This window comes from Trichoderma atroviride, chromosome 5 (assembly GCF_020647795.1).
Source record: "Trichoderma atroviride chromosome 5, complete sequence".
Taxonomy (NCBI): domain Eukaryota; kingdom Fungi; phylum Ascomycota; class Sordariomycetes; order Hypocreales; family Hypocreaceae; genus Trichoderma; species Trichoderma atroviride.
In genome coordinates, this window is record NC_089404.1 from 1,008,781 (window position 1) to 1,034,809 (window position 26,029).

At 46.6% G+C, this 26,029-nt stretch overlaps 9 protein-coding genes across 10 annotated transcripts; 6 read left to right on the plus strand and 3 right to left on the minus strand.

The window, feature by feature from the left end:
* Positions 1-49: 49 nt before the first annotated feature.
* Positions 50-1,010, plus strand: TrAtP1_009536 (uncharacterized protein; the record flags this gene model as incomplete). Its single annotated transcript, XM_014091363.2, has 2 exons — positions 50-89; positions 196-1,010. The coding sequence occupies 2 exons, from the start codon at positions 50-52 to the stop codon at positions 1,008-1,010; spliced, it is 855 nt and encodes a 284-aa protein (XP_013946838.1).
* A 1,121-nt stretch (positions 1,011-2,131) lies between these two features.
* TrAtP1_009537 (uncharacterized protein) lies at positions 2,132-6,882 on the plus strand. The gene is made up of 9 exons (XM_014091362.2): positions 2,132-2,474; positions 2,553-2,743; positions 2,814-3,750; positions 3,817-4,714; positions 4,771-4,946; positions 5,005-5,534; positions 5,590-5,705; positions 5,762-5,949; positions 6,003-6,882. Exons 1-9 carry the CDS (start codon positions 2,337-2,339, stop codon positions 6,693-6,695), a joined length of 3,867 nt encoding a protein of 1,288 aa, XP_013946837.2. The 5' UTR covers positions 2,132-2,336; the 3' UTR covers positions 6,696-6,882.
* A 126-nt stretch (positions 6,883-7,008) lies between these two features.
* On the minus strand, positions 7,009-9,522 carry TrAtP1_009538 (uncharacterized protein; the record flags this gene model as incomplete). The annotated part of the gene is made up of 3 exons (XM_014091361.2): positions 7,009-8,687; positions 8,750-8,982; positions 9,041-9,522. The coding sequence occupies 3 exons, from the start codon at positions 9,520-9,522 to the stop codon at positions 7,009-7,011; spliced, it is 2,394 nt and encodes a 797-aa protein (XP_013946836.2).
* A 1,732-nt stretch (positions 9,523-11,254) lies between these two features.
* On the plus strand, positions 11,255-12,489 carry TrAtP1_009539 (uncharacterized protein). Its single transcript, XM_014091360.2, has 2 exons — positions 11,255-11,876; positions 11,930-12,489. Exons 1-2 carry the CDS (start codon positions 11,380-11,382, stop codon positions 12,273-12,275), a joined length of 843 nt encoding a protein of 280 aa, XP_013946835.2. The 5' UTR covers positions 11,255-11,379; the 3' UTR covers positions 12,276-12,489.
* On the plus strand, positions 12,483-14,309 carry TrAtP1_013361 (uncharacterized protein). 2 transcript variants are annotated; one of them, XM_066115886.1, is made up of 4 exons: positions 12,483-12,570; positions 12,621-12,849; positions 13,045-13,824; positions 13,880-14,309. In XM_066115886.1, the coding sequence occupies exons 2-4, from the start codon at positions 12,834-12,836 to the stop codon at positions 13,960-13,962; spliced, it is 879 nt and encodes a 292-aa protein (XP_065970427.1). In that variant the 5' UTR covers positions 12,483-12,570; positions 12,621-12,833; the 3' UTR covers positions 13,963-14,309. The 2 variants fall into 2 exon arrangements, with proteins under 2 accessions (XP_065970427.1, XP_065970428.1); XM_066115887.1 differs by lacking the exons at positions 12,483-12,570; positions 12,621-12,849 and having other exon boundaries at positions 12,907-13,824.
* Positions 14,310-16,255: 1,946 nt separating this feature from the next.
* Positions 16,256-16,836, plus strand: TrAtP1_009540 (uncharacterized protein). The gene is made up of 2 exons (XM_014091545.2): positions 16,256-16,497; positions 16,554-16,836. Exons 1-2 carry the CDS (start codon positions 16,336-16,338, stop codon positions 16,677-16,679), a joined length of 288 nt encoding a protein of 95 aa, XP_013947020.2. The 5' UTR covers positions 16,256-16,335; the 3' UTR covers positions 16,680-16,836.
* Positions 16,837-18,152: 1,316 nt separating this feature from the next.
* On the plus strand, positions 18,153-20,999 carry TrAtP1_009541 (uncharacterized protein). The gene has a single exon (XM_014091359.2). The coding sequence runs from the start codon at positions 18,922-18,924 to the stop codon at positions 20,158-20,160; it is 1,239 nt and encodes a 412-aa protein (XP_013946834.2). The 5' UTR covers positions 18,153-18,921; the 3' UTR covers positions 20,161-20,999.
* Positions 21,000-21,378: 379 nt separating this feature from the next.
* Positions 21,379-23,671, minus strand: TrAtP1_009542 (uncharacterized protein; the record flags this gene model as incomplete). The annotated part of the gene is made up of 2 exons (XM_066114333.1): positions 21,379-22,470; positions 22,526-23,671. 2 exons carry the CDS (start codon positions 23,669-23,671, stop codon positions 21,379-21,381), a joined length of 2,238 nt encoding a protein of 745 aa, XP_065970429.1.
* Positions 23,672-23,775: 104 nt separating this feature from the next.
* On the minus strand, positions 23,776-25,516 carry TrAtP1_009543 (uncharacterized protein; the record flags this gene model as incomplete). The annotated part of the gene is made up of 4 exons (XM_014091357.2): positions 23,776-24,476; positions 24,541-24,700; positions 24,751-25,363; positions 25,419-25,516. The coding sequence occupies 4 exons, from the start codon at positions 25,514-25,516 to the stop codon at positions 23,776-23,778; spliced, it is 1,572 nt and encodes a 523-aa protein (XP_013946832.2).
* Between the last annotated feature and the right edge of the window lie 513 nt (positions 25,517-26,029).

The window sequence follows — 26,029 nt, forward strand, 5'->3', positions numbered from 1 at the left end:
CACGCTGTTTCGCTTCGCTTCAACGTATTTTTTCAGCAAGAAAGCTGCAATGACTGTTGCTCCTGTGGTTGCGCTTTCACATGGCGGAGGTAAGATTGTTTTACCGCCCATTGCTCACTCACCCATATCGTCTCACCCTCATCGGCAATTATGCTCTATTGTCAATTACAAACAACTAACAATGAGACGCTGTAGGTCCTCTCCCCATCCTCGGCGATCCTGCCCACAAGGAAGTCACCAATTCCATGAAAACCCGAGTGCCCAAGATTCTCAAGCTCGGAACTCCTGAGCAGCCTCGCGCCATTGTTCTCGTTACAGCGCATTGGTCAACAGATAAGCCAGTCATCTCATCCGGGGCAGCGCACGAGCTCTTCTTTGACTACTACAACTTCCCTGCGGAAGCTTACGCGCTCAAGTACCCTGCACCTGGCCACCCGGAGGTTGCGCAGGAGGTGAAAGCCGCGCTGGAAGCAGAGGGCCTGCAATCTGAGCTGGATGGCAAGAGAGGATGGGACCACGGCGTTTTTATTCCAATGTTGTTGGTGAATCCCGCGGCCAATGTACCGATTGTTCAGCTTTCCGTGCTGGAATCAGAAGATCCAACTGAGCACTTGAAAATGGGAGCTGCGCTGGCAAAACTCCGTCAGAAAAACATTGCCGTCGTGGGCTCGGGTTTCGCCTCTGTTCACAACTTCCAGGTCTACCATGATCTACGTAACGGAGGACCTGGAAAAGTCAAGCAGTGGTCGGAGCGGATTGGTCGATGGAACAACGCGCTGGAACAGGCTGTGGGTGCGGAGAGCAAGGAGGAGCGGTGGAAGAGGGTGGCGGGCTGGAGGGAGTTTCCACATGCGAATGAGATGCATCCGCCGAGGAGGGGAGAGCATTTCATGCCGTTGATTGTGTGTGCTGGTGCGGCGTTGGAGGGGGAGAAGGCGGGATTGTATCAGGATAAGTATCTGGGAGCGGAGATTTCGACATTTTATTGGGGGGCGGAGACGGTTGCATGAGATGGGAGATATTGAGGTTTGATCTCTATACATGATGTTTTGAGAAATAGTAGCCTTTGGTGCAAGATGAAAAGGAGGAAGGAATAAAATAGAAGAACTCCATGTTATGATTGATGCCCATAGTATGTTTTTGTGATTTAGGTACGATGTAAGACACATGTACTTGGGTTTTGCGAGTGAAACAAAATAACTATGACATATGACTTCAATAACCTACAAGACTTAGACATTTCTTATCACCCTGTGCATGACGTACGTATTCGTTATAAGGCCTTTAGGGCGAAACAAAAATACACATGATGGGCGCTTTTATTCTCGAGACCCTTGGGGAAGGTTAAAAATGCTGTGAAGCTAGGGCTGGTGAGGGAGCGAGGCGCCAGAATGTTGTGAAGCCATGCTACAATTACAAAGCGTGCTAATCGCTTGGGTACATGTAATGTCATAAGATCCTTTGGGCGGATTAAAAATGCTGTGAAGCATCAAATTCCGCTTCGTTGATCAGCAACGATTTCGACATGATGTCAAGAATCCGAAACCATTCAATAAGAGGATTTAGTGAATAGTACCAATTTAGAAGAAAAAGGAGAGCTATATAACACTTAATCGATGTTCTTTTATCTGCTTGCGTATTACTCAATTTGATTGAGATTGCCCGCAGCTCAATACTTCCTTCGATGAATATCAAAGCACGAGCGAGGCAAATGTGAATTAGCCTCATCTCCGCTTGTTTGGTAAGGTCGTCTCGTAGATTTTCCTAGCTGCATGTCTGAGCCGTGAAATAGTGTGATACATTGGAACTTTTTCATTTCCATTGCCCCTCACTGGCTGCTAAGCATAGCCGACAATATGCTTAACAACTGGGAGTCAGCACCTCATTTTACGTTGTCCGATCCCGTGGCGGAGCAGAGATCTGGAACAAAAAAAAAAAAAAAAAAAGTCGGGGGACGTCGTCTACCAGGACAGATCAACCCACACTGGTGCCTTGGCTTAGCGGCTCCGCATATACACGTACAGCGGCTTTGGCCCGCGGAGCCCGAAAGTCGCGGAGCCCGAGGACAGGGCATTGTCCGATACGAAATACGGGCGAGGCACTGAACAGGCAATCGATGGAGCAATCTTGACAATGATAAAGCAGACGTGGAATGAAAGATCTCGGGTAGCTTAACCGGCATCCCTCCTGATGGGGCTAAGACGTTAATAAGGACATTCCTACCATCCTCCAAGGCTGTTGAAAAAGGCTAGTCGTTCTGTCTCGTAAGACCTGCACTTTGCCACGACAACTTCAGCAGGTTGTTGGTTTTGGCGAGACAGACCAGCAGCCTGAATATGACCGTCTCAGAGAAGGGCCATGAGGGGCCTGTGAATCAAGCCTCAGATGCCGTTGAACAGGTGGATAGCAGCATAGAGGTTTCAGTCGGCGATGAAACCCCAGCGAGCGAGAACAAGTCCCAGAGCCCGTATCTGGTAAGTGGGCAGCCTGTCCATATTTTGTGTGGCTCCGATTGGAGGTTGCTGATTACTTTTGTGTGATCAAACGTATAGAGAATTTTCACTTATACCGGGCGGCGTGAACGAATTATCCTCGCCATCTCGATTGTAGCTGCAATTGCGTCTGGAGCTGGCATAGCTCTCCAGAATCTGATCTTTGGCCAATTCGTCACAACCATTACCAATTTTATCAACGATCCATCAGCAAGCGGTGCAAAGTTTCGCAGTGATGCCGGCCGATTATCGTAAGTGATTTCTTCGTCGCATGCATTACACCTATTCAGCTATTGAAACCTTGGCACTCACTCTTCAAAGGCTCTATTTCGTCTATCTAGGCATCGGGAGGTTTGTCCTAGCATACGCATACAATGTGCTCCTGACCTACAACGCGTATCGAATCGTTCGAAACATTCGACATGCATACTTGAAAGCTGCTTTGAGCCAGGAGGTTGCATACTACGATCTCGGCACCAGTGGATCGATTGCCACTCAAGCAACTTCAAATGGAAAACTGATCCAGGGTGGCATTGCAGAGAAGCTTGGGCTTTCGTTCCAAGGAGTCTCGGCCTTTGTCACTGCCTTTATTGTGGCATTTGTCACCCAATGGAAGCTGACCCTTATCTGTCTTTGCATCGCCCCGAGTACAATGGCCGTAATGGCCTTTGTTGGTATCAACGAGGCAGCTGTCGAGACTAAAATCTTCGATGTTCACGCTCAGGCCAATGGCTATGCGGAAGGAATCATTGGCAGTACTAGAACTGTACATGCGTTTGAGATGCGGTCTAGGCTTGTCAGCAAATTCAACGAATACCTCGAAGAGGCTCACAAATACGGTCGCCAGCTATCTCCTTGGTTCGCAGCTCTCTTTTCGGCCGAATATACAATCATGTACCTCGGCTTTGGGCTTGCTTTTTGGCAGGGAATTCATCTATACGCAAATGGGGAGATTAAGTCATCTGGCGAAATCTTCACAGTTTTGTTCTCTGTAACAATCGCAACTATCAGTATCACGTCGCTGGCGCCGTATTCCATCGACTTTTCGAGGGCTGCTTCGGGAGCCGCACAGCTGTTTGAGCTCATCGACCGAAAATCTGATATTAACCCATTCGACGAATCGGGAGAGAAGCCTACAGAAGTTGTCGGACATCTTGAGTTGGAGAATGTCAACTTTGCGTATCCTTCACGGCCGAGTATAACTGTACTGGACGACTTTTCATTGTCTGTTCCCGCTGGAAAAGTGACAGCTTTGGTGGTAAGTAACTTCCATCCTTTTCTCGTCTCCATCGTTCCCTTGCAAAAACTGACATTTCCTGTATAGGGCCAAAGCGGTTCTGGAAAGAGCACCATTGTCGGTCTCGTTGAGCGATGGTACAACCCCGTGTCTGGAACCATCAAGTTGAATGGCAAACCAATTAACAAATTAAATCTCAATTGGCTCCGGAAGAACGTTCGACTTGTCCAACAAGAGCCTGTGCTTTTCCAAGGCTCAGCATTCGATAATATTGCGCACGGTCTTGTTGGCACGAAATGGGAACATGCTTCAAGAGAAGAAAAGATGACTCAAGTCCAAGAAGCTGCCAAAGTTGCCTTTGCTCATGATTTCATTTCAGAATTGCCAGATGGTTACGATACTGAGATTGGTCAGAGGGGTGGACTGTTATCTGGTGGTCAGAAGCAGCGCGTTGCCATTGCTCGGAGCATCGTTTCTCAACCAACAGTCCTACTGCTCGATGAAGCGACCAGTGCCCTTGATCCGCATGCTGAGGGCATTGTCCAGCGCGCCCTGGACAGAGCTTCCGAGGGCCGTACCACAATTGTTATTGCTCACAAACTAGCAACAATCCGCAGAGCAGATAATATTGTCGTCATGAAGAAGGGAAAAATCATCGAACAAGGCACACATGAGGGCCTAATGAAGCAAGACGGAGCTTACGCTCAGCTAGTGCACGTCCAAGACCTATCTGTATCGAAAAATCAGTCTGATACCGAATCAGATGTGCCAGATGACGAGGAAGTGAAAGATCCAGCTGATCTCGTCAAGAGCTTGACCCGATACGCTACCGCGGATCGGATCCGCCTCGAGCAGCAGAAAGAGAGGGACAATTTCGAAAATTACAAGAAACAGGGGCTCCTAACAGTGATCTGGCGACTAGTCGCTGAGCATCCAGAATTGGGTTGGGCTTATTTCTTTGTTGTTATTTCCTGTCTTGCGGGTGGTGAGTACATGATCAAAATCTGAATGCGAATGGGTACAGACATCTAACTATAACAGCGGCTGGTTATCCCGGTCAGGCCATTTTGCTTTCCAGCACTGTTGACGTCTTCACACTATCTCCCTCGGAAATGACGAAAAAGGGCAACTTTTTTGCTTCCATGTTTATTGTCCTTGCGGCTGGCAACTTGGTTATCTATAGTATAGCTGGATGGGCGACCAACATGATTGCTCAGGTATGGCATTCCCTTTCAACAACCATGAACGTCTAATGCTAACTACCTTCACTAACAGACGTTATCGCACAAACTCCGTCGTCAAAGTTTAAACGACATGCTACGCCAAGACCTCCAATTCTTCGATCGTCCCGAAAATAACATTGGAGCGCTAGCTAGCCGCGTTGACGCAAACCCACAGGCTATCCTGGAGCTCATGGGTTTTAACATTGCTCTAATCCTGGTAGCAGTATTCAACATTGCCGCATGCAGCGTTCTGGCCATCGTATATAGTTGGAAGCTGGGACTTGTGGTTGTCTTCGCTGGGTTGCCCCCCATGGTTGGTTCTGGATGGTTCAAGATTCGATTGGACGTCAGGCTTGATCATCATATCTCGGCACGTCAGTCCAAAAGTGCAGCGATTGCTTCAGAAGCCGTCACTGCGATACGCACTGTATCGTCTTTGGCCATTGAGGAATCGGTCCTCAAGAGCTACACCAACGAATTAGACCACGCGGTCAATGGATCTGTGAAGCCAATGTCGATTATGATGGTTTGCTTTGCCTTTACTCAGTGCATTGAGTACTGGTTCATGGCTTTGGGTTTTTGGTAAGTGATTGTATGGCTCATCATGGGCGAGCTTGGGGCTAACTATCACTTCCAGGTATGGATGTCGTCTTGTCTCCTTTGGGGAGACATCAATGCATAGCTTTTACGTGGCGTTTTTGGCAGTCTTTTTTTCAGGTCAAGCGGCTTCTCAACTCTTTCAATTTTCAACAAGTATGTTCAAGGCGCATGTCTAGAGATGAATGTCCAAAGCTAACGTGGTTGCACAGGTATAACCAAAGGCAAGAACGCAGCGAATTACATCTTCTGGCTTCACGGACTCAAACCCACAATCCATGAAACACCAGAAAACAAGGATAAAGGCCCGGAATCTGGGGGCCCAATTGCTGTTGACAGCGTTCACTTTTCATATCCTCTGCGGCCAGAGGCGCCTGTGTTGAGAGGAATCAATCTAGAGGTATGTTTACACCTGTCCAAAGTTATTATGGCAAATTTCTCACAGCATCGTAGATTCAAAAAGGCCAGTTCTTTGCTCTAGTTGGTGCTTCTGGCTGCGGCAAATCCACCATGATTGCTATGCTCGAGCGCTTCTACGACCCTTCGACTGGAAAGATTAGCATTGCTGGTGATAAGCTGACGGAGCTGAATCCACGTCTATATCGCCGAGTCGTCTCTCTAGTGCAGCAAGAGCCAACTCTTTTCCAAGGTTCAATTCGCGAGAATATCGCCCTCGGCATTGACGATCCAACGATGTCTTCCGCAACAACTGCAGAGGTAACTGTTTCCGACGCTCAAATCGAAGCAGCATTACGCGCAGCCAATGCCTGGGACTTTGTATCTTCTTTGCCTGACGGCTTCGCCACGGCTGCTGGGCCAAATGGCACGCAGCTTTCTGGCGGCCAACGTCAGCGTATTGCTATTGCTCGCTCACTGATTCGTAATCCTAAAGTCCTGCTACTTGACGAGGCAACCAGTGCCTTGGATACGGAGAGCGAAAAAATTGTACAAAGCGCACTGGCCGAGGCAGCAAAAGAAGGTGATCGAATCACTATTGCGGTAGCTCATAGACTGTCCACGATTAGAGACGCGGACATGATATGCGTCTTCTATGGGGGCAAGATTGTGGAGATGGGGAAGCACGCTGAATTGATAGCGCAAGGAGGGATGTATAGAAAGATGTGTGAAGCGCAAAACATTGAGTGATGGAATTTTCTTAGTATATACGGGATGTATAATTGTTAATGATACGCATAATATTTGGATGATTAGCGGTTGGCCATATATATGTATATAGAACGACGTTAGGTCTATGGGGCTCGCCTTTGCTTGAGAAATGTTCCAGTAGTCGGAGGAATCTCTACTATAATACACATCACCACTTTATCATCAGCACTTTTGTCAATGGAGCGATAGCACGTCAGCGATTTGACTTAAACAAATTATATGCAAATGCGCCTTGATACAAGACAGCACAAAACTATTTCACTATGTAGGAGAAAGATTCGGTGCATCACCATCAGACAGTGATGGAGTACTTCGTCCCCGAAGTCGTCTGAATAGACCCCGAGTAGGTAGCCCCATTGACCTTGAAGCTCTGTCCACCAGCCACCCTCAATGTTAACGATCCTCCACGCGTAGATGTTACGGTTGCACTTGTCAAACTTCCACCTGACCAGTTAATGTCTACCTCAAAGCCACCCCTAGCCATCAATCCCTGGGCACTTCCAGTGGGGATGTTAGATCCAGGCAGAGCTGGCAGAAGATGAACTGTACCAGTCTGGCTCTGCAGCAGCATCTCCGTCAATCCACTTGTTAAGCCAAAGTTGCCATCGATCTGGAAAGTAGACCCATCATTTGTGTTCCAGAGATTAGGCGTGGGGTACTCGGCGAACCAGGCGACAAGATGCTTCCACACGTCAGCTCCGGAGAAGAGACGAGCGTACTGGTTCATCAGCCATGTGCGGCTCCAACCTGTACTACCGGAGCCGCTGGCGACGCGATGATCGAGAAGGGCCTTGGCAGCTGCACTGAGCGTAGTATTGACAAGAGGTGAGAATTGGTTGGATGGATGAAGGCCGTACATGGGAGAAAGATGGCGGTGGCCAGGGTCGGTCTCGCCGTATTCATATCTCCACTCCAGGATCTGGCCATAAGAGCCAATGCGAGGAGTTCGAATCTGCGGGATGAAGTTGGTGGCGGCCTGGACATTACTGTCGCTGCTGGAGATGCCAAGAGCAGCGGCTGCTTCAATGATACCCTTCATGACATCTCGCATAAGCTGGTTGTCCATCTCAGGGGCCAGATCCATGGGCTCCTGTTGGCCAGAGACAGTGGCGTTGCTGGGCACGACGTACGTATTCTCGGGAGAGAGAGACGGACCGGTGACGAGATTCCCCTGCCAAGTGAATGTGTAGCATTGGAGAAACTTGGAAATGTCAAGGAGATAGGGGTAGGTTGCACTTCGAAGGAGATTCAAGTCACCGCCGAAGCGGTACTGCTCAATCATATGCTGCACCAACCATGTTGCTCCCATTGGCCACATGGTGCTCGAAGTATAATTATCCGTTGGTGCTGGGTCTCCCCAAACATCCAAGTTGTGGTGGAAGACAGTACCGTTGCAGCCATAGAGATCCTGAGCCATCTGCTGACCCCGGGGCTGAGCCACTTTCATGAGATCAAAGAGCGGCAGCTGAGTCTCAATGAGATTAGTCTGACCAGCAGGCCAGAGATTCATCTCGGTATTAATGTTAATTGTGAACTTTCCTCCCCAAGGTGCACTTGTCTGGTTATTCCAGACACCTTGCAAATTAGGAGGCATATCAATAGCAGCAGAAGTATTGCGAGAAGAGGCAACAAGCAAATGACGCCCATAGTTCCACGCAAGAACCGCAAGCTGCGGGTCATTGAAGCTGCTGCGAGCATTCTTGACACGCTGGTCTGTAGAAAGGCTGGCGAGGCCGTTGGGAGATGTGCCGAGGTTGATGTTGGCGCGGCCCAGGAGAGCGCTGGCGTCGGCGATGGCTCCGTCGTGGATTTTCTGGAAGCCCTGCGATACTGCTGCGCTGAGTTTGCTGTTGACTTGAGCGGCGAGATCGCTGGCTGAGGGGTAGCGATAGCTTGTCTCGACGTCGATAAAGACGTCGATGGTGGTTGCGCCGCTGATGGTGAGGGTGCCTCCAGATGTACTGAAAGTAGCTATTGATGTTGCGAATCAGCATTGAAATGATTGAGTTCACTGTCTTAGGATGAAAGATTACCTCCGCTGGCTACAAACTGAGCTGTGCCAGTAAACAGAATGGGGTTGTCTGAAGCAGCTTGCCCACTGGACCCTTGCAAGGTCAAAGTATTGGCACCCCCAGATGTTGATGCCACATTGCTCAGAATGTTTGAGATTCTCGAGAATGTAGCACTGACGCTCAAAGCACCGGCTTTGCTGGCTGTGAACCTAGCTGCGATGACACCAGCTGGGGTACTCGCAACGTATTCACGACTAAATGAGCAAGATGTTAGCATACAACACTTGACTTTTCTTCTTTTGAAGTACATACGTGTACGTGACTCCGTTGTATGTGTATGACACGCTGGAGTTGCCCTGTCGCGTGTCAAGCGAGCGGATATAATTCGATATCCCACCCGAAGAATGTCCAAAGTTGAGATTCAGATTGCCAAAATAGCTAAATTGTCTCTCGCCCGAAATAGGAGGAGTCATCTGACTCAAAACGAGATTGCCCGCCGCAGTCAGGCTGTTAGCTTCCAGCATCTGGCGGACCTTTGGCAGAGCAGCAAGCCCATTTGCAGGGATGCGATTCTGCAGCGGGCCATCCCACAGGGTATCTTCGTTGATGGTGACGACTTCGTTGGCGCCTCCGAAGATGGCCGCGCCGAGGCGACTGTTTCCAATGGGAAGAACGCCAGTCTCCCAGTCTGTGGCGGGAGAGGTATACCACAGATACCGGCTTCCGTCTAGAGCTGCGGAAGCATTTGTGGCGAGGAGCCCTACGAGGAGGGCTTGGAGGTTGAACTTGGCCATTGTTACGGTTGGCGCCAGAGGCCTGCCTCTATTCCCAAGAATCATTAAAAGATAGGGAAGTGGGTGGCCTATTTATACCGTTCTATATCGCGAATGATGGCTGGCTGTTTTATCCGCACTTTCCATTAGAAGTCATGATCGTCAATCCCTTGGGCTCTCCCGGCGGGAAATTGTCAGTAACAGGGTTGCCATGTCAAACTGCCCAATTCGTACTGCAGAGCTGCGTGTCACAGATAGTCTATAAAGCGTGAATGACGTTCAATATCGAATGACAGAGAACCTAGCTAGAGTCAAAAGGGCCTTTTTCTTCAACAGCAGCCCTTTTCTATGGGGTGCATAATGTAACACTGCACACATTCTATAGTTCTAATGGAACCTACCATGACTATTTCGGAGCTTGAAGCAAAACCGACGGTAAAATCACTATCCATGACAAAGGCGAGAAACTCAACTCATATTCACTATAAAGTCTACCGACGGATAATTTTTAGTCACCGTCTTTGGGCAGCCATCTTGTTGAGATCAAGAGTTGAGTTCGGCGAGATACAATAATTGCCGTCCTTTCCCGGATTTCCCCCGCAACACGACATGGCGACTAAACCATTACGAGGAAGCCAGAGAAGGTAAAAGTTTTGGTCACTGATGCAGAAAGGCCTTTATCCGTCACATTAGGCACATACCGAAAATGTGGGTAGAAGCGCTGCTGGTGCCTTGTTTTTGCCGCTATAATGCCAAGGGTCGGCAGTTTACTCGTCCTATCCGTCGGCACACCAGATCGTGGGCCGAGACGTAATTGCGATTCGATGAGGCCTCTCATGAGAATAGGCTTTGCTTTGTTTTGCTAGAGCATAGTGTAATGGTGGAAGTTTTGAGTTGTACATAGCGGCGAATGGAGGGGTTCAGAGGCACTAATAACTGGGCAACTGCAGACGCTTAGGATGACAACTCCAGACTAGTCACTTTAATAAAGGTGTTTCCTGTAACGAAAAGGATTACTACAACTATAACCGAAGCTTTAGTACATCCCACACAGTTTTTCTCAGAAATCATGCCGAGGTGCCCTTCAATTCCAGATTTACAAGGTAACAATGCGATTAATGCGTATCACCCAAGTTTCCTACCTAGGTATGTATTGTGTAGATCATCATATGATATTGGTCGGCAGCATGGTGGAGCAATCCTAATACATACATATATACTTTATACTTTTAGAGATTCATAGACTTCAGCAATTGTTTCTCTTTCTGCTCTGGTCAGTCATTCCCACTCTCAATAACTTCTTATTACTTTTGCATCGTGATTCATAGTATTTGCAATACTTACTGACCCGTAGACTGGGCTAGCTGGTGGATCCCAAAGTGTTACTGTACATAACCCAAGAGCTTACACAATTACCTACCTCCCAGTAAGTTCCGCTAAAGTCAACGACATGTCCATTGTAGCTCCTCCGTGAAATTCAAAATGTTTTAGTTATCAGTTGATAGTATTTGTAGACATATAACTGACTAGCATAATTGATAGTTACAGATGTAAAATGTCGCGACAGCACGCAGCCTCGTGAATACAGTCTTTTCAACCCCGCAATCCACAAATGCAGGCATCTTCAATTGGACGCAGAGTAAATACTACATGCTTGGCTCTGACAGTCAGCCCTCTCGTCGCACAGGTGCGGGGTTTACAACTGGTAAGCGTGGTTTTCCGCCGACCTCGTAAACGCAGCTGTACTCGATCACCAACTCACTGGCCAACAACAACTATAAAGGACAAAAGGCACTGCAGAAAATTGTCTTGGTCAAATTATTTGCAACCGTTGGGGAATATGCCAACCTTAATGATAACTATAAGGCTGAGTATAAAATGGAAGTGCTTGGAGATTCCATGTCATGGATTTCCATTATTCTTATGTTGATAGCAACGATCTCTATCCCATTACTTATACAACACTTCCGAAACGGTGACATTGCTAAGACGAATGTCCAAACAACTAAGCCACGAGTATCCCCTCTAGATGCTACCCCTAGATCAGTGGTGTATAGACTACGAGGTATACCGTCTAGGCTTGAACAGCATGATGTGAAAAAGCTTGTTAAGGAAGCTTTACCGCTGGAGGACGATATCACAGTCCACATTGATTCTCTCGCAGACGACCCATCTCGGCACGGAGAGAAAATCGCAAGTTTGGAATTCTCGAGGATTCCAAGAAGCTTGTCTAAACAGCCAAATCAGACTGAGTGGAGATTTTCAACCAATGAGAACCAATGGAACGACCGTGGAAAGATTACTCTCTTCTTTGATACGCATTTCAGGGGGCTAACTCCGTTACACTCAAGAAGCGACGCCGAGTGTACCATTGAGTCAGTGTGAACACTATTTCTTCGGAAGACCACAAGTTGACGAACCAATTCAGTCTAATTGCAGTATCTGGGCTTGGAAGTCACGCCTTTGAATCGTTCAAGGAAAACAATGGGTCACACATGTGGCTGCGTGACTCACTTTCTCACGACATTCCCAACATGAGAATTCTGATATACGGCTACGATACTCAAATCGATGGTAGTACATCTTTCGCCAATCTAGATGATCTAGCCAATGAGTTCCAGGAGAAGATCAAGAGTATGAGAAGCTATCCACGGCTTAAAAGATCCGAAATATCGACTACAAACCCTGAAAGGCCACTCATACTTATTGGACACAGCCTAGGCGGCATCATCATCAAAGCAGTGAGTTCGACCCTCTTATATAAGAACCTGTGAACTGACGTCATGATATGCACTGATTCGAATGAACGATGGTGATGATTCGGACAAGGCAAACTTCAAATCGATATATGGAATGCTCTTTTTCGGCGTGCCTAACCAGGGAATGCCAATCAGTCAATGGACCCCCAGAGTCGAAGGACGCCCCAATCGATTCTTTATCGAACAGCTGTGTGCTTCATCTGATATTCTGCGAGTTTATAGAAATGGTTTTCGCAAAGTTTTCATTTTTCGCGATTCAAAAATTTATTCTTTCTACGAAACGAAGGAATCACCAACTGCTCAAAGAGGAGTAGGTTACATATCCCTCGTTAGGAAAGCTACCACTAAGAGCATTTACAGAGTAATGGCCAGTGGAAATCAGCGGAGCCATGTATCAAACTAGTAGACACTGCGTCTGCTACCCACGGACGATCCTGGGAAGAAGAGGGAGGCTACATAAAGCCGATCCACCGGACTCACTTAGACCTCATCAAATTCTCTCAGATTGACGATGACTATACGACAGTTACCAACTGCCTTCTTAAATTTGCAGACACTGCTTGTGATGCCATCATGAAACGATTCTCATGTACGTCCTAAGGCTCTTATTTATTGCTTATACTCTTAGATAAAGAAGTGTACATGTCTATTGCACTCTCTCGGAGGGATGAGGTCTGTTGGATTGTTCAAGCCATGATCATTTCGAGCTATTTTGAACTGTTATGGTCCACGGTCCACTAGTTTTGAGGCCGAAAAATGGAAAATTGAGGCTAACATCTTAAAGCGGTACACAATACTCTCCAACTGTTCATAGAATCTGTTTCTGTAGAACAGATCTTACAGATACTGCAGTCAATTATTCAAGAGCAGCATGGTATCGCATTACCATCCAATGTACCGCTCCTGGACTATGATCGGCCGGAATTCAGCTGGATATTCAAAAGTCTGAACTTTCAGCATTGGGAATCTGCCTCCGACTCCCAGATTTTATCGTTATATGGACCGCCCGAATGCAACATACGTCATATCGCATCATATATTGTGAACAGAAGTTCTCCAAAGACGCAACGAACTATTCTATACTATTTCTGTTCCTCTCGAATGCGTAAAACCCCGATTGTCTCTCATTTCGTTCTCACTTTCCTCTATCAATTTATTCGCCATTCACCAAAAGACAAGCAAAAAGCAATTTTCAAAAGATTCCTTCGAGACCTTGTTCAGGTTATACATGGAGGAGAAAAAGACTACATTACAGAATCAGAGCGCTTCAAAGCCTCTACAGACATGTGGTTAAATAAAGTCATCGGTGCTCCAGCTGGCATACTTTGGGCTGCATTGATGACGGTCCTAACTAATGAGCCTGACAGACAGTTGTTGGTCATTGTTGATGGATTAGAAAACATCGAGGATGATACAGGCGAATTCATCAAGGGAATTCGTACATTTGTGGATCGTTTACGGCAGCGAAACTTAAACATGAAAGCTTTGCTGGCAAGTCAACCTCGGGATCACATCAAAGAAATTTTTGGTGGGTTACCATATATTGAACATGATGAGATGAGAGGTGCTACTTTTCCCTCACGCCACGTTATAAACTTAACTAACACTATTATTTATAGAGTCTCAAGCTACTCTTTGCTTCAATAACCCAAGTCACAGTAAAATTTCGAAAGAACATGAAAGTTCCGTGGAATGGGAGTAGGCGTATGACCAATGCAAAGAGTGGTTAAAGCCGAGCGCTTCTCGCGAGTTTTATATCTCCAAGGAAACTCTAGTGGCAGGAAAAGAGCTCTAGAGACTATCTTACGAAATAGAACTTTGGAGGCAAAATCTGCGATTGTGGTTCCTTCTTTTTTTTTTTTTTTTTTTTAACTGTGCAGAGACAGTCCACTACAACACTCTTCGATATATTCTCTGGGAGGACCTAGTCCAGCACGAGGCATCTTTTTATCGCTATTTCCAATCCGAGTATCGGCACCGGTACAAGAATAAACAAGCCCTGATGTTGCTAGGTTCGCTGCACTAGGTACAGATAATTGAGATTAAGGCATTGAACTCATCTTAATAATGATCATTCTCAAAAGAGAATTTTCTGAAAATTTTCCTGTACTACTTTTCTCAATCATTCCCAACCTAAGTATCAGTAGCGCCCAGCTACTCGTGATTATTGTTTCATATGGTCTATACCAGAGATTGTAAGACATCCAGTGGGGCTCGGAGTGTTCCGTGATCCACCTGGAGAAAGACATCTAAGAGCTCGATCGATTTGATCGTCCGCAAGATCCGATGAACTTTATGAACAAGGTACTATTACAGTACAGCTCACATTTACTACGGGGAATGATTTGATAAAATCGTGAGACATCGTGAGCGCGTGAAAACCTACGTTTAAGTGGATTTGAGTTCACTTCTAAGCTTACACAAACAAAAGGTAATCGAATTATGTAACAACGCTTTACACGAGAATGAATGGTATTGAGGGGTTTCTAGGCTACTCTGGTTCCTTTGACCCCATCGGTCTTTTACTTCATCTATGAATCGCCGACGGTGGAATGGGATCAGCCTCAACCTAGATGGATCCTCAGGTGAATCCCTCTAGCTTGGCTGTGTAACAAGAAAGGGGCAAAGAGATCGTCCGAGTCCGCGATTCCAGCCTTTCATTGTCTAAAAATGGTTCGGCCATGGAATTGTGGCAAGACGCGTGCTAACTTCGGACAATTGTTGTTTTTTAAGTGCTTTGATGGCTTCGATGGCTTCGCTCGTCGGTCCTTTTGACTGAAAAGTTAGCATTCCTGGAGAATCTCTCCCGTGAGACATCGCCACCTCTCCGCGAAAATGCTTCAAACTCAATGCCGTAGCTCCGGAGCCCCCTCAGGTTCTTGGAGCACAATGCGACTCCGCCTCCACAAACGGCAAGCAGATGGCGCCCACTAGAATCGGCCAATCATCTCCACACTCCGTCTCACCGACGAAAACAAGGGACTCCTCCAGGATCCGGCACGAATGGGGCCTAGACCTCCGGCCGATCGACCGACAAAGGCCAGCTCAGGCCATGTCATCCCCGCCTGTTGTCGTTCATCAATGCCTGTCTTACACCGCACTTTGGCAACTGAATCACACGACCGGCTTGGCATTGTAGGGCTGAGGAATTGTCGAGCTTCTATGACAGCGAGAAACTAAAAACCAACCGGCTTCGATCGTCTCATTGGTGCTAGCGACAACCGGCTAATGTTGCTTTTTTTAGGCTCCCATGGGGTTTTCTAAGAGGAGCTGCGCTATGGCGTTCAGCCGCACGCTCCTTGCTTGAACTAAACGAATCTTAGGACGCGAGACAGCTGGCATTTTCAATGGAGACATGGTGCTAGGGAGATGATGGCGCTGGTTAGGCCGCTGGCTGTGCGATGGATGCGCGGGAATTGCCACTTTCTAGAGCGGCGCCGTCACGGTCTAAGGCGTTGAATTGAGTGTTGGTGTTTTTCACATCGGGTGTCGCTGACGGGTAGCAAAGTAGGCTTTCTTACTGTTCCGCCGATCACTCGTATTGTAGCTTGGCAAACCTCGGAATGCTCATCCTTCAAGTGCTGATAGGTCGCTGCAGCAGGTTCAATCTCACTGTTCGCAAATAACAAGGCATTCGCCCGAGGTGCGACTTAGCTTTGACAGCTGGCACCGTATAATTGAGACGCTGAAGCTATTTCATGTATGTGATATGTAGCTAGCAATGGGCCTTGACTGTAAGTGGTTGAAAAGTAAGCGTCACTTCGTATTCGAGCATGAGGCTTCTCGTATAGCGTGGAGGATACGAAGGCATTCAGCAGCCACCTACGTCTCCCTTGCCTGAGACATACATGGCATGATCCTTCAAGGCGTTGGGACCTAAGACTCGACCGATGGTTTATTCCATCTCGAGATTCAATGGAGGATCTAGACTGAAATTTTGAGTATATAAAGGCCTGGATATCTGCCTCTAGATGCCCTCACTTCTATCTCATCATCAGCACAACAAGCATCCACATCTCTTCTACATCTTCAACTAAAAATCTACAAGACAAGTTTCTTTTAAAAGTCTTTCATCATGAAGTTCACCACTCTCGCTATTGTTGCCATCGCTTCCGTGGCCACTGCCAGCCCCGGCTACAAGCCTCCTCCTCCTCCTCACGGCTGCAAGCCCGCCACCTACGCCTGCCTTCCCAATGATCAGGGATGGCAAGTGTGCAGCACTGCTGGTCAATGGGTCGTAAGTTTACCTTTTGAATAACTTTCAATTGATATCTTGACTAAATCCTCCAATAGTTTGCTGGAAACTGCCCTCCCAAGACCGTCTGCAAGTTCGATAACCAGAATGGCAGCCCCTACTGCGTTCCCCCCCAACTTTACTATCCCATAAATCATTCGATTTATGACAAATGGGAATTTTGAGAAGACCAGTCGGATGAAAGACGGATATCAGAGTTTTTGATACAAAGAGTTTGTGCGGCTTGCATTGCTTGACAGCTCAATCTGAACATAAAGTTTATGACACAAATTATGGACACTCCTTAGGCCATTGGATATATACAAATAAAGTTAAATTATGAATTTCTTTTGCGACTTGGATTAACCAGTTATATACTTTTCATTGCCCAAGTGAATTATCGCTCCCCACCGTCATCACATCTAACAATCACATCTGTCCACTTCATACTTGCATGGAAACTTTAATCATGTTGTGATTTACAGTGGTTTGTAAGAATTCTGAATTAGAGTTAGTCAGTATAGTATTACGCATTACGGAGAATTAACTTGTACTAGCCAAGAGAAGAATGGAGATAAGCATGCAGACTAGATTCATCATACGATGATAAGAGAAATCCATCTTGGCCTATAATATTCAAGATTCTTTGGCTGCTAATCGTTTATTACCAATCACAGATTAAAACACTAGATCTCTGGGAAATTATCTAAATACACATTATGCGGTTTTCAACATCCTGCTTTAAAACGCAGGCAATTGCTAGTAGTACTGCCGGCATGCACCAACTCTTCAGTTAATTTTGTACTCGTTTGAAAGCTTATATAAGCCAAACCTACGTCCATGTAGTTTTACTCTAGCTGCTGCGATTGATAAACCTGAATCAGATGCGCGTTTCATCGGCATGCACGCCCTTACATTGTTTCGTATACAGTATCGATGAATACAGAAGATCATAGCCAATTCTCTATCCATTATAATTAAGATTTAAATACGTCATAACACTTTTTATTTCGTGAGCAAATTCGGTCAAAGACAAGTCTACCTGCACTAGTATTCTCCTCTCTCCAGGCGGCCCTATTATTGCTTTTTCTTCAATATCGGCTACTGCAGCTAGTTGTATTCTTTCGTTTTGTAGTCCATCATTATTATCTCGCTTCCTTTGTTCTGGAAGCCTTGTAAGCCTATGACTTCTGGTCTATGTAGTCTCACACGTGCATATGTTGGCACAATCTCACAATCTCCACTAGTGGTTTCTGATACTGCCTCCACTTTGTTTCGTATCAAATGACTAGCTGCGTCGCTCTTGTATCATTATATGCTTGAATCAATGAATGAAAAAAGATTTGCTCAAGCCGTAGTATTCAAAGCTTCAAGTCTTGGCTGCATGAATCGTTATTGGTTCTGTATAAGTGCAGCCGGCACGCTCGCAGTGACCTTTATGTGGAAACTAGCCAACGCCTCAGTTATCTGGCTGCATACTGTGGCGTATGACTGGTTTTCGGCTATCGAACGGCCAAGAATAGATCTGAGATCCAACAAACGTCATTTTATAGATAGTACGTAGAAAGTATTGCGCAATGGTTCATCCGTAGTTACAAAACCTGGCTTGCTCCCTCGCCTTGGCGCATGTCTCATACGAGATACTGGCGAACGTGTCTAGCACGTGTTAATTGAAGCCTCTTGAAGCCAACGCCACTTGCACCTACGACAGCCAGTCCTCCACGTTTAATTCAATACCACCCAATTACGTTGACAAGGCTACAAAGCGGAGCCAGCCTCTTCAATGACGCGGATCGGCGCCGTACTGGAGACGTCTAGTGAGCCACAGTAGCTGAGACAAGGATCACGGGCGCGGATATGCATGCACCGTGTTCTTGCCAAGACAACGGATCATTCCGAGGCCAATAACGGGTAGCTTCCTATTCCAGCCGTGGCGATGCTTCAACAACAGCCAGTTTCAGGCACTGCCACGATGCAGCTTCTCTCATAACATCAGAATCCCTCTTCCAGAGTCTTCTTCAACTGCTCTGAAGCCTCTGCCCAGTGCCAGGCTGTTAGATCCACACGGGGCCTTGCTCGATCGGAAACTCGGCGAGCCTAGCGACGTTCTGGGACACTCAAACGGCAATCCGGCAACTTCCAACCACTAAAGCCTGCTAAATCCATTCAACTTCAGACTCCAGGTTGACGGGATGCTGACGGGTTGAGAGCAGCATCAAGTTTTAGGGCGCCACGGCCGCTCGATGACGTTTCGATAACCCCACACAAGCATTGGAATGAAACAAGAGCATCAACTATCTCGAACAAAACCGTTGTACAGAGCGTCAACTCTTGTCTTTTCCATCTAATCGTCTGCATGTGTATAGCTACTCTTACAGATTAATCGCTCTCTCAGCCTCTCTTGTGCGATAACCCCGCACCGCAATAATGGTGTCTGAAAACGTGCTGAGGCTGTGCAAAGCTCCCGATACAGTCAGTTCGCTTCTCGCAGCAAATCCGACAGAACCGCCTGGAAAGTTCGTGGAGCAATTGTACGGGAATCTTGATAGAGATCTCCGCCGCAACCCAGACGATGATAGACCACTGCCAGATCCTGCGACACTGAACTTGGCCCTGCAATGTGGCCAATGGGGTCCTACAACACCGAGCCCTTTATTCCTCCAGGCATTTGCAGACTCTCTCCGATGCCTAGATGCGGATCCTCTGTCCAACGTGGTGTCTCCTCCGTTGATAGGCTCCCATGGGACGGTGCCATTGACTGCTATTGCGCCTCTGGTGGACATCATTCGCCATGTTTCCAATGTCATTGTGCGGGCTGAAACAGAGGTCATTTTTATAACGTGCAACTGGGCGCCTTCGGTTGCCCAGAGACTCATCAGAAACTCACTCATTGAGCTGTCCAGACGAGCCGGAGAGAGGAATCAACGGGTAGTTGTGAAGTTGATGTACGACAAAGCAACGCCGGCCAGTGCGCTTGATCCGCATCAGCGCGTGAAACCGTCCACTTATACTTCAAAGAATGTTCAACTACCTGCTCCTGAAGAGGTGCCAAACTTGGATATGGAGGTTGTAAGCCTGCACAAAATGGTGTTGGGCACCCTACATGCCAAGTTTTGCGTGGTCGATCGCAAACTTGCGGTAGTTATGAGCAACAACATGGAGGACAACGCCAACGTGGAGATGATGACGCATCTGGAGGGACCAATTGTCGACAGCATATACGACTCGGCATTGATCACCTGGAAGCATCAGTTGGATCCTCCTCTCCCTTCACATAATTCTCCAGCGGCCGCAGGTGGACTACCAACGTCCAGTCCAGAGCCTCTTTACCTGAATCGAGGAGCTGGTATAGATCAACAGCGCATCGCAGCAGCTGGCCAGGCGCAACCGGCTCTCCCAGAACATACACCGGAAGATCCTCACTATGATGCTGACTTGATCGGAGAAATCGCGCGAATGCAGTCATGCTATTCCACCAAAGAGGGCGAAACCCGACTTCAGGCTGCAAATCGCCAGCTTAATCTTGCCATCAAGAGCCCAATTCCACCCACAGGCCCTGAAATTCCTGACGGACACGAAATGACACCATATATAGCAACTTCCACGGAATACCCGGTCCCTATAGCCCTGGTGTCACGCCCCCCCTTATGGAAACGTCGACTCTAAAAACGTCTTTGTGCCGCAAAATGAGGCCTGGCTCTCTCTTATACGCAATGCTCAAAAGAGCATTTTTATCCAAACACCAGATTTGAATGCTGCGCCGCTCATTCCAGCATTAGCTGCAGCGTTGAAACGCGGCGTTGAAGTCACGTATTATGTATGCTTTGGATACAACGATGCTGGGGAGATTATTCCTAGCCAAGGAGGAACAAATGAACAAGCTGCGCGAAGCCTCCTTTCTCTCCTTCCGAAAGATGGGCCCGAGCGCAAGTTATTACATATATTCGACTATGTTGGCAAAGATCAAGACCACCCAATTCATCAAAGCTTCCGAACTAGGACCTGTCACGTAAAGCTGCTTATTGCGGATGACAGCGTTGGAGTACAAGGAAGCGGTAACCAGGATACCCAATCTTGGTTCCATAGCCAAGAAATCAACGTCATGGTCGACAGTCCTGGAATATGTTTGAAGTGGAGAGATGGGATCGAAAGGAACCAAAACACAAGTATCTTTGGGCGAGTGTCCGGGGATGGAGTGTGGAGAGATCAAAGTGGAAATCCAGGTGAAGGATACATGGGAGATCCTAATGCGGTAGAGGGGTTGTTCAAAGGCGTATGGGGTATGTATCAGAAGATGCGGCGTGGTGGTTAAATTCGCAGGCTCTAAATACCAGTATATGATGTTTATAATTTTCGTAATTACAGTGTTATATAGTATTACTTTCTTAGCTTCTACGCATCTCACCTCTCATTGATCCCTAGAGTTTCGAACAGCCTCTACCGGTTCCTGCTTATACAGATCTACTCAATTTAAAGTTTTCAGAAAATTATTATTTTCAAACAAAAATGCTCTACAACAACATGGGTTAGGTGCTGCGATGAATGTGATTTTCTTGGAAATTGGTCAATATCATTTCCAAAGCTTATGACTTTGGTATAACTGCTCTTAGACAATCTTTCGCCGGCTTAGATGTTTTTGTGATTGAAATAAGTTAGCAGTTGTGGTCAAAAACCGCATCATTTCATGAACTAAGTCTGATCCTGCAGCAGATGATGTTAAAATTCACTGAGTGAATGGTTCGCTTTATGTTAGGACCACGGGGTCTAATTATGAACCTCCAAATGTACAGAGGTACAACGTCTTCACCTAACAAAAGAAGAGACTTCTGGTAGTTGTGATACTCTAAATTAGGGGCAATTCTCAGTGAATCCAAATAAATACTCTTATGGTAATTTAGATTGTGCTAGCAGCTCGACAACGGCCTGGTGCCCATTTGCAGCAGCCAGTGATAATGGAGTTTTACCACTGTTATCCCTTGCTTCTAGATCACTGCCCCTGTTCAACAGTAGCTGAACAATATCCCAATGTCCACGTATAGCAGCTAGTGATAATGGAGTTTGACCATTGTTATCCCTTGCTTCTATGTCACTGCCCCTATTCAACAATAGCTGAACAATATCCCAATGTTCATGTATAGCAGCTAGTGATAATGGAGTTTGACCACTGTTATCCCTTGCTTCTCGATCACTGCCCTTGCCTAACAGCATCAGAACAATACCCCAGTGCCCATTTGCAGCAGCCAGTGATAATGGAGTTTGACCATTGTTGTCCCTTGCTTCTAGATCACTGCCCCTGTTCAACAGCATCAGAACAATATCCTGATGCCCATGTATAGCAGCTAGTGATAATGGAGTTTGACCGCTGGTATCCCCTGCGTTGGGGTCACAGCCATGGATAATCATTAAATCCGTTGTATATTCGTATCCAGCTTCAACTTCATGGAACAACAAGTTTGGTAGAAGGGCCATCAATATATTAGTCAGGTTGTTAGATTCAGTGCCTTCGGCTTGGGCTAGAACTGCATGTACACATGATCTCGTAATCATCTCGTCGACATCGATGTGCGACATTTTCGGAAAATTCGTCTTAGCCCACTGAGAAAGTAAGAGGCAAGCATAGGAATTCCGCCGATCTGAAAGACCCACGATGAAGCTTTCAAATTGAAGGTACACGTCTTTACCATTATCTTCCAAATGAACTAGATGCTTTGTAAAACTTGTCAATGCGTACACAAGAAGATGATGGCTTGAAAGATGCTCTGCCAACATTTTAGATTGTGAAAAGTCGTCGTCAATCTCAGTTTGAGGGACTGCTCCTGTGAAAACGATACGGATAAGTTGGCAACAAGTGCTTGCCATCTCCATATCCCCTAGAGATGGGATGAGATGGTACGGCTTAGCAGCTTCCTGTAGTAGAAACTCTCGAGCAGTTTGATGAATCAGCTGAACGATTCTGGTCGAATTTGAGTCTCGCACCTGCAAACATATTGTTTAGCTTAATAGCCAAAGGGCTAAGAAGAACAGCACTAACCTCGACAAGACCTCCGCAAGCCGACACTATTCCAAGATCTAGCTCATGAGGTCTGTTGTAGGCGAAATCATATTTGGATAAATCTGTTTCCTGTGAAAGAGGGGTTGCCAGCACCTCCTCAAGTTCGGCAATCGAAATAGGTCGCTTCGGAAAGGTTACCCAATAGAATATTCTTCGTGCTCGCTCTTCTTGATGCATGTCGTCTTCGCCGTTTGCGCTCAACGAGAATAACATTTGCTTATAGAAGCCATGCTGCCCGCCGAGTTCCTTGGGGAGGCGATGAACTCTCTCATCAAGGTCGCCTTCGCTATAACCGCCTTTTGCGAGGCATTTCTCCATGTCCCTTAAGACTAGGGTCACCCACAAGAAAACTCCTGAAGATTCCTTAATGACGTAGTCCCTAATATCTTTGAAAATACTTCTCTTGCAGCCGCGCCTGGACTCCATCTGTTCAATCCAGTTATCCACCACTAGCGATATGTCCTTTTCGTTTACGTCCTGAAGTCTAATGTGATGCGAGCATGCCTTTTTTAATCGATGACTAATATCGTTCTCAGGTCTGCTAGCAATTAAAATCTTCACGATGCAATTGCTATTAGAATCCACGAGATCAGGCAGAAAGTGGAGAATATCGTCTCGCCTATCGTTATCTGACTCATCCATTCCATCAACCACTATCACAACTGTGAGGGGAAAGTCAATCTTTTGTAGAGATCGCAGTACCAATTTGAGGTTCTCATAACTCCAGAATGGTTCGTTACTGTTTTCCCGCAATTCTCGGTAACGCTCTTTAAGTGGTTCATAAAGCCGACTGTTGCTATTCCAAATCTGATAGACAATCGATCGAAGCATAAGTTCGTGGCTAGTCTCTGTATTGCCGCCACGGAAGCTATAGTAGAATCTCGCAATAATAGTATTCTTGTCTTCGGGGTTGTTGAAGGTCCAAATATGATTTCCAGTCTGTGGACTTTTTGTCTGGACATTGATAGCGTCGTTTACGCTGTTAGAGTTGGTTTCTCTGTTCTCTAATTCGTGCACAATAAGCTTGGCTAGGGTCGATTTCCCGCTTCCAGGTTTTCCTTCTAGCCACAGCGCTGATGAGGTAGAGCCCTCACTCCACAGTTGGTATTTCTCGTGGGAAGCCATCCACTCCCCGCCGACCGCAACGTCTTCAACACGAGTTTCTCTCGCATTCCATTCTTCGAAAGCCAGTGTTTTTAGGATTTCTAGAGATATAGTCAGATGGTTCACTAAAACCTTTTTTCCAAACTCGTACCTCTTCGTTCTTTGTCTCTATCTATAACCGAATAATGGGCAAGCTCCTCCATTATATCGCCTCTGGTTTCTGAAGAGATTAGTACCCGCATAGGTACACTTTTGCCGTCGACTTCTTGCCCTATCTGGTGGAAGTTTCTCAAAAAAGATGATCGCTCGTGTTTATCAAGTTTGTCAATACCGTCAATGAGAAGGATAGTCTCAAGTTCAGTCGTCTCAATAAGAGACTTCAATAAATTCCATAGATCGCTCAAATGAACGCCATGCTCTGATTTAAGAATCCGAACAATCTGTCGCTCAACAGTCGTACGAATATTGTTTTTCTGAAGGAGTTGGCATGCAAGAGAGGACACCATCTCTAGTTCGGAGTTCTTAGAAGAGCAAAAAATGGATGCAATGTCTCGCTGCCGCCCAAATGGATGTTCCAGATCCAGACATTTGAGGACATAGGACATGGCGACCGTTTTCCCGTCCCCACGCTGACCATGGATCAAAAGTTTGGAAGAGTCTGCTCGCTTCCAAGCTCCATATTCCGAGCTATTCACGAACCATTCCAAAGACCCTTCAATATCAGATAGTGCAATCTGTGGCAAAAACTTGGAATAATCCAATGTTGGGCACCTCTCTCCGATTTTTTCTCGTAGCTGATTCACGTGCTGCGATTTTATCGAATCATCTATATCGCTTTCGTTAATTGGAAGGTTCGTATATTTATCTACGAATTTAAAGTGACTCCGTACCATCTTTGATTTCATCACCAATCCAACGCTTCAGCCTGTTCAGAAGTCTTTGATACCCTAGGTCGGACGCTGTGCTAAACTTTGTCATGTTCATGTGATTCGCCGGGATTGTGTCATAGTTGTAGCCGGGTATTTTCGCCGAATCAGGTTCCACGACGCGCTATCATATGTCAGCATATTGTTCATTGTATCTGTATAAACTTGCCTTACGCGTTTCAGAAAATCCACCGGTTGTTCCTCGATGAAGGCGTGAAGCTCGATGGGCCTGAGACTGTTCTGGCGATCTTGAAGTCGCCTCATAACCATGGTAAGAAATCCGTCTTTAATGTTTGCCAGAATCTCTGAATTTCTTCTAAGAACACCCAGAAGCTTTTTGTTTGGATTTTTAGCGATGCGGACAATGTTTATCACTGCCGTTGCGAACTTTTCCAGATCAGATCCTGCATGTGGCGTCCCGAGGAAAGCAACCCCACGTGTAGACGAAAGAAGATCACTTTGGGCTTCATCGTTCGGATTAGTGCAGATTTGGAGAGCTTCCTGGATTACCAGCCCTCCAAGGCTATGCACCACAAAAATGATGGGCCGTCCAACAGTGTCCGTTCGAAGAGCGCTAAGATCATTGATGAGAGTCTTTGCGTGTTCTCGGATTGTGTTTTGGCCAGCAACACGGGTTAGATGGAGCACATCGGCATCATAGCCGTAAGTTATAATTCTAGCGGTCGGGAGGTCCTTTGGAAGAAGTGTTTTTAACCATGGCTCAGTTTCGCCTTCAGCAGTCCATGTTTTCTCTCTATGGCCGGTAAGACCATGGAGGAATACCACGCTTAATAACATGTCAGATTGCATCAACAGTTCAGTCTGCAACATCAGATACTTACTCGACTTTTGCGTGCTGCACAGATGTCACAACATAAGGCCCCAGTATCTCAGCCTTAGACCACGGAGTCACAGGGTCTTTGCTGGGGGAGCCGCCCATCTTAAGGGATTAAAAGTCTTTAAATTTTCTTCAAAATCTGCTATTTCGCAGGAAACAAGAGATTTGGGTATGCCATCTTGAACAGAAAAGGCCTCACATACGAGTTGGGTTCTCCGCTCGACATAAGGATATGCAGCGACACGTTGCAGATTTTCATTGGCCGTAATTGCAAAGACGCGCAGGCGTTGCCATCGACGGTATTGGTCCAGCCTCGCCCTATTGCAGCTGGTACTGATACTAAGGTATCAACCAAATACAGTAATACTTCAATGCTGAGAATATATACTGATTATGTAATTGGTTACACTCTATAGCTCACTGATACAAATGGTTATTAACGGCCAAGGGGTATTTCAAGCTATGCATTGGGTAGACTACGATGGTCAGATGCTATATCTTTTTTATGTATATCCATTACAAGAGTTTGATGAAAATTGTCGGCTGAGTTGGGTAAATTCCTTCCCCGCCCTTGGGTGTATCAGGTAGCCTGCTCCGTTTCTGCACATTCTCCAG

Coding starts and splice junctions, on each gene's coding strand:
- TrAtP1_013361 (XM_066115886.1), top strand. Junction 13,825..13,879: donor TGAACATGATGAGATGAGAG/GTGCTACTTTTC, acceptor TATTATTTATAG/AGTCTCAAGCTACTCTTTGC.
- TrAtP1_009541 (XM_014091359.2), top strand. CDS start 18,922: ATGGTGTCTGAAAACGTGCTGAGGCTGTGCAAAGCTCCCGATACAGTC.
- TrAtP1_009540 (XM_014091545.2), top strand. CDS start 16,336: ATGAAGTTCACCACTCTCGCTATTGTTGCCATCGCTTCCGTGGCCACT. Junction 16,498..16,553: donor GCACTGCTGGTCAATGGGTC/GTAAGTTTACCT, acceptor ATCCTCCAATAG/TTTGCTGGAAACTGCCCTCC.
- TrAtP1_009537 (XM_014091362.2), top strand. CDS start 2,337: ATGACCGTCTCAGAGAAGGGCCATGAGGGGCCTGTGAATCAAGCCTCA. Junction 2,475..2,552: donor AGTCCCAGAGCCCGTATCTG/GTAAGTGGGCAG, acceptor TCAAACGTATAG/AGAATTTTCACTTATACCGG. Junction 4,715..4,770: donor TATTTCCTGTCTTGCGGGTG/GTGAGTACATGA, acceptor TAACTATAACAG/CGGCTGGTTATCCCGGTCAG.
- TrAtP1_009539 (XM_014091360.2), top strand. CDS start 11,380: ATGGAAGTGCTTGGAGATTCCATGTCATGGATTTCCATTATTCTTATG. Junction 11,877..11,929: donor GACGCCGAGTGTACCATTGA/GTCAGTGTGAAC, acceptor GAACCAATTCAG/TCTAATTGCAGTATCTGGGC.